This window comes from Drosophila serrata, unplaced genomic scaffold (genome assembly GCF_035046125.1).
Source record: "Drosophila serrata isolate PLE 108 unplaced genomic scaffold, ASM3504612v1 contig_382, whole genome shotgun sequence".
Lineage (NCBI taxonomy): Eukaryota > Metazoa > Arthropoda > Insecta > Diptera > Drosophilidae > Drosophila > Drosophila serrata.
Genome location: NW_028257280.1, coordinates 10,525,928 through 10,534,832, shown reverse-complemented (window position 1 = coordinate 10,534,832; position 8,905 = coordinate 10,525,928). Strand labels below are relative to the sequence as shown.

The window sequence follows — 8,905 nt, the reverse complement described above, 5'->3', positions numbered from 1 at the left end:
GATATAATCGTCCGATCCGGCCCGTTCCGATATATATCATTCAGATAGCTTCAAAACTGAGAGACTAGTTTGCGTAGAAACTGACAGACGGACATGGCTAGATCGTCTCGGCTGTTGATCCTGATCAAGAATATAATTATATACTTTATATGGTCGGAGTTGCATCCTTCACTGCGTTGCAAACTTCTGACTAAAATTATAATACCCTGCAAGGGTATACAAACACAAATTTATTTAAAATAAATGTTTGGGAAATATTTATATTTCAATTGCACATTCACAAATAGTAATTTTTCTACACAAACACAAATGGGTCAGTAAGACTACAAAATGCAGGGGTTAACAGATTCGACTCGCGTCGTATTGGGCACAGAGGTTATAAAAAGGGGGTAAGTTCACTTTTAAATCCGTGCAAATACCAAAAGAAATTTTCGTCTTAAATCCTAAAGTTTTGGGAATTCTCAGGCAGATACTAAAAATGGAATTCTTGTTGCGGGCCAATCCCTGACGAATTGGAAGCCTACTCCACGGTCACGGACTTGGCCAGATTCCGGGGGCAATCCACATCGCAGCCTCGCAGCACGGCTATGTGGTAGGACAGCAGCTGAAGCGGGATAACAGTGAGCACACCCTGCAGGCAGTCCACAGTCCTGGGAATCTGAAGCGAGCGGGTGGAGAAGGACATGGTCTCGGTGTCGCCTTCCTCGCAGATCAGGATAGGCCTTCCCTTGCGCGATGTGACCTGCTGCAAAGCGTTCATGCATTTGGTATAGACAGGATCTCGGAGGACAATCATCAGCACCGGCATCTCATCGTCCACCAGGGCCAAAGGTCCGTGTTTAAGTTCGCCGGCAAGTATTCCCTCGCTGTGCATATAGGTCAGTTCCTTGACTTTCTGTAAATTGCGAGACGAATTTTGTTAGTGATTAGGTTTTATATATATATTTCGTTATCATACTTTGGCATACGCTTCTTATCACCTTTGAGTTTCTTGGAAAAAAAGGCTAATCAAAATTTTGCCGGGCATAGAATCTGGGGATTTCTATAAACTTTTGCGGAAGTGGATATTTTGTCTAAAAAGAATTCTAACTAAACTTAAGTACAAAGCAAAAATAACTTAATTGATTTGTTTACTAGAGTTATTTTCCAAGCAGGCGGTCAGAATGAATAAATTTTCCTAAATTATTTCAATTAGTTAATATAATTTAAAGTATCAATTAAATCCACATCTTCAAATTCGAAATTCTGATGAAATCTTTGGCAAAAAAAACCTTTGTTTACGTGTACTTTCTATGAGATGTTTTCTGTTTAAACAACTGCGCAGATAAGTATGATAACTAAATGAGCAAAATGAGTCATTTTCCGCTCCACTTTATGGAGAACACACAAAGTAACTATATCCCTTACCAGCGCTCCCTCCAAACAGGTGGCAAAATTGAAGCCCCTGCCCATGATCAGCAGTGATTTGTGCTGGTACAGCTCCTTGGCCAGTTCCTGAACCTGCGAGTTAAGCTTCAAAACAGTCCTAATGTGCTCGTCCAGCTGGGATAAACCATCAATGATCTCCAGTCGTCGCTGCTGCAGGCTAAGACGATCCTCCGACATGACCAGGGCAAACATTACCAAGGAAATGAATTGAGAAGTATAGGCCTTGGTGGAGGCCACACCAATCTCGGGTCCAGCGTTGATATGCACACCGCAATGCGACTCCCGGCAGATGCTGCTGCCCACCGTGTTGGTAATGCCCACGATAAGAGCTCCCCTTTGCTTGCAATACCTGAGGGCCATTAGAGTGTCCGCCGTTTCGCCCGATTGTGAGATAAAGAAGCACACGTCATCCCGGAAGATGGGTGTGTTGCGGTCCAGGAAGTCCGAGGCCAGCTCGACCATAACAGGGAGTTCGGTGAGTTCCTCCAGAAGTTGCCTGGTGGCCACAGCACTGTGATAGGATGTGCCGCAGGCTATGAGCATCAGACGCCTGCAGCGCTTGATTTCCGGTATGTACTCCTTAATGCCGCCAAGTACAACACTCTGTGCATCGAACCTCATACGGCCACGCATGGTATTCACCACGGATTCCGGTTGCTCGAAGATTTCCTTCAGCATAAAGTAGTCATAGTTGCCCTTCATAATCTGCTGGATCTCCATTTTGAGTGTGATAATCTCCCTGGCATGTGGATCATCTGAGGATTTGTTTAGCCGATGAATGCTGAGGGTGCCATCCCGTTTAACAGCAGCCACGTCATCGTCCTCCAGGTAGATAACCCTATTGGTGTGCTCAATGACCGCCGAAGCGTCCGAGGCAAAGAAGTACTCCACTTCCTTACGCTCCAGTGGCTGGAATTCGGCACTGCAATCACCGGGCGGCAGGACCTGGTAGGCCTGCTGCTGCGGCTGACCATGGGGACGATGGGCCTTGGCATACAGAATGGGTATGTGATCCGTGGCCAGCTTGGTCTTGGCCTTGATGCCCACCAGCAGCGGAGAGCCACGTCGGGAGGCCACGCACTCGCCGGGGAAATGACGCGACTTGAAGGCAATGGCAAAGGCGCCCTCCAGCTGCTGAATGGCCTGCTCCACCAGCTCACCAAAGGTGTAGCCAGGATGCTTTTGCCACAGATGCTGCACCAGCTTGGCAATCACTTCCGTGTCCGTGTCGGACTCAAAGACATGGCCCCGCTTCTCCAGCAGTGTCTTTACATCCTTGTAGTTTGTAATGATGCCATTGTGCACGACCACAAAGCTGTTTTCCAAATCGGATCTCTGGGGATGCGAATTAACCTCGGAGGGCACTCCATGGGTGGCCCAACGGGTGTGAGCGATGCCAATGTGGGTATCAATCGGTCGTGCATAGTCCTCGCCGCGACACACCTCCGCTATGGCATCTTCGAGGACCTTCACCTTGCCGGTTCGCTTGACCATGACGATGGCGTTGCCTTCCGTGGAACTGGGATCGTCGATGGCTATGCCCGTTGAGTCATAGCCACGATATTCCAGCCGCTTGAGTCCCTGCAGGAGGAGATCGAGCACCTCCTGCCGGGACTTGGGCGTCAGGTAGTTGAGATATGCAAAGATTCCACACATTTTTTGAAGCTGTGTTTTCTTTTCTTTTCTTTTTTTTTTTGGTGATTTTCCACGTCGCCGAAGTAACTTTCCGGTCAGCTGAGGCCGAGATTGCGCTGCTGTTGCTGCTGCTGCACTGCGATTGTCGGGCTTTTATCGCGACAGTTGTCGCTTCACTGGAATTTCGTCGTTTAGTTTGTTTTTCTCTGATAAACTATTTGCTTTTACTATTGTTTTTTCCAAAAAAGAACACGTCTTGCTTGTGTTGCGATTTTGGCTAGTTTATAGCTAGTTCTATTTCTTATAGGAAACCGTGGAAGAAGAATTCTAAATGGGCGATTTTGTATTATTTATATCAACAATTGTTTTGTTTAATTTAATTATAACCTTGTATTTTGTTATTTTAGATCCAGAGAATATTGTATTTTTTTATGATATATTTTATTGTATATTTTTTGAGAAATAAGCTGATTTTTAAAATGATTGTAATTTTTTATGTTCTATGTTAAACAATTTGTATTCAATTTGTATTTTGGTTTTCAAATTTTTTAAAGTTGAGTTCTTAAAATATTTCGTTGCATTTGCTGTGTAAAACATATACACATAATAAAAGACTTTTAAATTAAATATATACTAAGAAATTAAGCTAATTTTAAAGTATTTAAAAATAAATGTAATTCAATTTCTCAAAATTTCTACAAGATTTCAATAGGACAAAACTTGCATTTTTTTGTTGAATATCGCCAAATTTTCGTTGAGATTACAAAATATACTTTTTAAGCTAATGGAATGATACAAGATGATAAATAAGGTAAAGAAAAGACTACTCTACACATTTTCCTTAAAAAATTCCACAGCTTTAACTTTTAATATACAAATTAATAAATATTAAGTAAATATCGATAACACTTCGCGCACAATACGATTATTTCTTGAAGACATTTTGTTAACCCATCCCTGGCTTTCAATCGAGTTGGCATCGCCAACATTGTGCAACGCGAAAACGGTGAAAAAATATCAAGAATTTAATTTGCATTTAGGCTCGATTAGCGGCTATAAAATAATGACTGTGAACAAACGCGACGCGAACGCAACGCGATCGCGATGCTTCTTCGACATATCGCTGGGCGGCCTTGCCGTGGGCCGCATCGTTTTCGAGCTATACGGCGATGTGGCTCCAAAGACGGCCGAAAACTTCCGGGCTCTGTGCACAGGCGAAAAAGGCCTGGGAATGGTTACCGGCAAGAAGCTACACTACAAGGGCGTCATCTTTCACCGGGTGGTCAAGGATTTCATGGTGCAGGCCGGGGATTTTAGTGCTGGCAACGGGACGGGCGGCGAGTCCATCTATGGCGGCACTTTTGAGGGTGAGTGTATGTGTGTGTGTGTGTATGCTGGGGGTCTGTGGTTGCAAATAAAATCAATACAGTGGGCAAAAGATAAGATTAACAAATAAAATAATGACAGTATGTGCTGTATTTTATTGTTTTATTAGAAGAAGAAATTATCTTAACATGACATTTTACACTTTAAAATTATATCCCCAAGAAAACTATTAATAAAATTTATAAATAATTTCAGATGAAAGCTTTGAAAAGAAGCACGATCGCCCCTTCCTGCTGTCAATGGCCAACAGGGGCAAGAACACCAATGGCTCCCAGTTCTTTATGTAAGTGCGCTCAATCCTGGGCTCCAACTGGCAACCGGCGGTCTCCGGACTTAATCCCTTCGTAAATTTAGTTTCAGTTTTGTTTGCAGGCATAAAAAAAAAAAATATTAACTCCCACCTTCTATATATATTTTATCTATTTAAACGTCTGTTGTTGTTCATTAATCTATTGCCATTTAGCTTTAGCCCGTGGGCAGCAAACTGAGATTGCAACCCCACAGCAGATCCTCGAGAGCCGACTGATCGACTGACCGGCAGATCCATCAAACCAGTCATCCTATCCAGCCAGGTTGAAAGCCAAGTGAAAGACGTAGCCCGGCCCGGCTTGGTTCCCTCTCTCGCTCTCACTCTGTATGTGTGTGTGTGTGTGTCTCTGCTCTCTGGCTGGTCTTCGGTCCTATGGTCTCTGTCTCTCTGTCGGCTGCTCTCCAATGGATCTGAGTCCCTCTGGATTTGGATAGCTCTCTCTCTAGCTGCTAGATGCTAGAATGTGACAATGATCGGTCTCTGTGGTGCTGGTGGATTGCCAAAACTCCTGTCTACACCTTTGGTCCTTTTATACATTGTGTCCACCAACTACTGCCTCTACTACAACCACCACCATCACCACAGCAAACATCAGCTCAACCAAAAAACCAACAACATCGATTACAACAACAACAACAACAACCACCTGCCTAATTGCAAACCAACAAAAAGTTAGCAAAGTGTAAAGACTATTTTTCTCTTCTTCTGTTTCTCATTGTAGTACAACACAGCCTGCGCCACATTTGGACAAGTAAGTATAACAAAAGAAAATAAATCCAGAAGGGAAATGTTGATATTAATACTTTGTTTCCTTTTCCTTCCAGTATCCATGTTGTATTCGGCCAAGTTATATCCGGTCAGGAGTTGGTGCGACAATTGGAGGAGCTGCCTATCGATCGGAATTCGCGACCATTGCAGGATGCGGCCATAGCCAACTGTGGCGAGTTAGTTAAACAGACAAAGGGTAGGCTGAAAATATATTTAACCTGATTCACACTTATTAAATCGTTATCTATTCAAATTAGTTAAAAAAGAGAAAAAGCGCAAGCGTCGCTCTGCAGCCAGTGATGAATCCAACAGCGACGACAGCGAAGCTGAGGTCAAGGCTGAGCTCAAGGACAAAAAGAAGAAGAAGCGCAATCGCAAGGATAACAAGTCCAGCGACAGTGAAGAGTATGTCATAATTTAATTAGGAAGCTTAAATAGATTTTGATATACATTTATCATTCATTTGTATCTGTATTCTATTAGCAATGATTCAAAAGGACGTGGCAATGGCCGTGATGAACAGTTGCCGCCGGATGATGACGAGGAAAGGGAAGAGGGTGAACTTCATCCACTGGTTACAATTACAAAGATAAATCCTGACGAGATACCAGAGGTGGTTATTCAATTGGCTGGCATTTGTCATATATTATTTAATTATTTGATTTCTGACCATTTTTCAGGTATCAAACCATTTCCTAATGCGTGACGGGAGGTCTAGGTCACGGGATCGCGAGGATCGTGGTGGACGGGGACTGGATCGTGATCGAGGCAGGGAACGTGATCTGGATAGGGAGAGGGACCGTGATCATGACCGCAATCGCAACTATTTTGGTTGGTCAAAGAGACAGCCCACCACGCGCAGCGGTCGTATTGTCAAAGGACGCGGCGTATTTGTAAGTTTAAACACTCTTTTTCGTTCTTCGCAACGAAAAATACCTAATTTTTATATAAATTTCCAGCGTTTTCGCACACCCTCGCGCAGTCGTTCGAAGAGCACAACGCCACCCCATTGGAAGCATGCCCAGAAGCGCACCATCAAGCTGTCCGATCTGGAGCGACTCGAGGAGGAGAGCAAGATGCACGAGGAGGAGGTGAAGCGGCGTGAGATTGAGCGCAAACGGCGCCACGAAGAGGCCACCAAACATCCTAAAAATGTGGCATTTTTCGAGACCTCCCATGCCAGCTCCTATGGCGGCAAACTGACGCCGGATAGGTCCTCGCCAGCCAATAAATCAAAATCAAAGGACACATCAGAGCGCAACAGGCCCAAGGACAATGCCAGTGAAAAGGAAAAACCGAAGGATAGCAGTCCTGTCAAGCGACGCAAGTCAGTGGATATGAATGCCTTGGACTACGAACAGCAGACTGAAAGTGAATCCGAATCCGAGCGGGAGCAGGAGAAGGTGAAGTCACCCAGCAAGCCGCAGAGCAAGGTGGAGGCTTCGACCAACAGGGATCGAAATTCCAAGCGTGATGAGCGTAAGCCCGATGACAAATCCAAAGCCAAGCACAGTCGTTCCGTTTCCCCAGCACGTCGCCACTCTCCCGTGCGTCGCCAGCAGCGCTCACCAGCCCGGCGTCCTGGCCAGAATCAAAATCACAATCAGGGCCACAGTCAGAACCAGTTTAACCGCAGTCGTCGCAATCCTTTTGCGGATCGGGATCGGCGCCGCCGTTCGCGGTCACAGGATAATGATTACCGCAATCGTTTCCCCCTGTCTCCAGTCCGAGGAAGGCCCTCTCCCAGCGGTGACCGCCGGCGTGCGCAGCGTTCTCGCAGTCGTGGTCGCAGGCAGGATTCACCCAACTCTAGGCGCCAGGATTCGCCGGCAAAGAAGCGGGCGGACTCCAATGACAGGAAGCGGGATGGGCCATCAAACAAAAAGCGTGGCAATTCACAGGGAAACCACCGGGATGAGTCACCCGTAAGAAAGCGCAGGAATTCTCCAGTTAAAAAGCGCGAGGATTCACCCAGGGGAAAGCGAGAGGACTCTCAAGGCAAGAAAAGGCAGCGTTCTCTGAGCAAAAATCGAGATGATTCTCCCAACCGAAAGCGTCGGAATTCCCCTAGGGGAAAACGACAAGATTCACCTGGCAAAAGACAGGATTCTCCAAAGCGTCAGGATTCGTTAGGCAAAAAACGGCAGGCCTCGCCAGACAGAAGGCGCAGGGAATCACCTGCTAGAAGGCGTCAGGAATCATCCGGCAGACGACGACAGAATTCTCCAGGAAGAAGGCGACACGACTCCCCGGACAACAGACGCAGCCGTAGTCGTGGACGCCGTGGCCACAGCTCATCCCGTAGTCGCAGTCCCTCAACGAGTCGCTCTCGCCGCCGTCGCTCACGCAGTCCGGAGCCCAAGCTTACCTCTGCCCTGCCCCTGGATGAGGATCGAGACAAAGCGGCCCGCGAGAAGATGCAAAAGCGGGCCGAGGCTGCGCTGCTGCTCAAGGAACACATGCGCAAGGAGATCGAGCGGGAGGAGGAGCGACGCAAGGAGATGGCCCAAGAGGAGGAGCGTCGTGCAGAGAAGCTGCGAGACGATGAGCTGGAGATGGAGCGCACCACACGGGAGCTCAACGAGCTAGAGCGCCTAAAAGATGAGACTCTCAAGAAGCTGCAGGACGAGGATCGGGTGGCTTCGAGTGCAGCTGGCGGAGCTGAAACCGACGAGGCAGGCGGAAACGAGGCCAAAACGGAGTCCAGCACTCGGGGCAGGCGCGACTCAAGTCCAGAGGATCGACATCGTGACAAAAAGCGCAAACATAAAAAATCCAAGAAGACATCAGCTCGTTCCGACACGGATTAGATGGAGCTATCCTAGCAACGGATCAGATTTTGGGGGTTCCCAGTCACTTTTACACGAAATAGAAATTGTAAAAAATAAATTCACGCCACCTCCCGATTCTAAGTATGGGAGAGCGTTAAATAAAGACAGACTTTAATGTAATTTGTAATAAATTTCACTTTAAACGTAAAGAAGTTCGACCTTCAGGTTTGCCACCTGACAAAAAGTTGCCTGCTACGTCACCCGCACAACTTACTTCTGCTGGTTCCTTAAAAAGTATTACTGGCCATTTTAAAATATATTTAATTAATATGTTTAATTTGTATTTTTTGTATTTTCAAATTTTCATCCTCTTTTTACTTTCCTTCACTCTTTTTGGTATTTGTTTTTCCGCCTTCGCTTTCAACTCATTCATAAGCCCGCCGTGAGCTTTTGCTGCTGCTGTCGACGTCAACGTCGCGGCTGCCATTGAAATTTTGGCTGCGTGCGTCGCAAACAAAAACAAAAGTTGCCGTCGCCGGCAAAATGGAAGCTCGCCACACTGCTGGCTTCGCAGTCTCTGCCTCTGCCGGCGTCGCGGTTGCAAGCT

At 46.3% G+C, this 8,905-nt stretch overlaps 2 protein-coding genes and 1 long non-coding RNA gene across 3 annotated transcripts; 1 reads left to right on the top strand and 2 right to left on the bottom strand.

The window, feature by feature from the left end:
- Nucleotides 1-229: 229 nt before the first annotated feature.
- Gfat2 (Glutamine:fructose-6-phosphate aminotransferase 2) lies at nucleotides 230-3,360 on the bottom strand. The gene is made up of 2 exons (XM_020942757.2): nucleotides 1,408-3,360; nucleotides 230-895 (listed from the first exon to the last, which is right to left on the bottom strand). Exons 1-2 carry the CDS (start codon nucleotides 3,082-3,084, stop codon nucleotides 521-523), a joined length of 2,052 nt encoding a protein of 683 aa, XP_020798416.1. The 5' UTR covers nucleotides 3,085-3,360; the 3' UTR covers nucleotides 230-520.
- Nucleotides 3,361-4,009: 649 nt separating this feature from the next.
- On the top strand, nucleotides 4,010-8,478 carry Moca-cyp (nuclear cyclophilin protein Moca-cyp). The gene is made up of 8 exons (XM_020942792.2): nucleotides 4,010-4,430; nucleotides 4,645-4,732; nucleotides 5,481-5,510; nucleotides 5,584-5,723; nucleotides 5,785-5,932; nucleotides 6,011-6,140; nucleotides 6,208-6,420; nucleotides 6,487-8,478. Exons 1-8 carry the CDS (start codon nucleotides 4,127-4,129, stop codon nucleotides 8,335-8,337), a joined length of 2,904 nt encoding a protein of 967 aa, XP_020798451.2. The 5' UTR covers nucleotides 4,010-4,126; the 3' UTR covers nucleotides 8,338-8,478.
- On the bottom strand, nucleotides 4,754-4,985 carry LOC147642631 (uncharacterized). The gene is made up of 2 exons (XR_015273300.1): nucleotides 4,851-4,985; nucleotides 4,754-4,789 (listed from the first exon to the last, which is right to left on the bottom strand). It is a non-coding gene; the product is annotated as an uncharacterized LOC147642631 (long non-coding RNA).
- Nucleotides 8,479-8,905: the final 427 nt, after the last annotated feature.

What these genes read in the sequence shown, in the direction of transcription:
- Gfat2 (XM_020942757.2), bottom strand. Translation starts at nt 3,084, where the DNA reads ATGTGTGGAATCTTTGCATATCTCAACTACCTGACGCCCAAGTCCCGG. An exon ending in CCTGTTTGGAGGGAGCGCTG is followed by an intron (nt 896 to 1,407) that starts GTAAGGGATATA and finishes CGCAATTTACAG; the next exon opens with AAAGTCAAGGAACTGACCTA.
- Moca-cyp (XM_020942792.2), top strand. Translation starts at nt 4,127, where the DNA reads ATGACTGTGAACAAACGCGACGCGAACGCAACGCGATCGCGATGCTTC. An exon ending in CCTGCGCCACATTTGGACAA is followed by an intron (nt 5,511 to 5,583) that starts GTAAGTATAACA and finishes TTTTCCTTCCAG; the next exon opens with TATCCATGTTGTATTCGGCC. An exon ending in ATCCTGACGAGATACCAGAG is followed by an intron (nt 6,141 to 6,207) that starts GTGGTTATTCAA and finishes ACCATTTTTCAG; the next exon opens with GTATCAAACCATTTCCTAAT.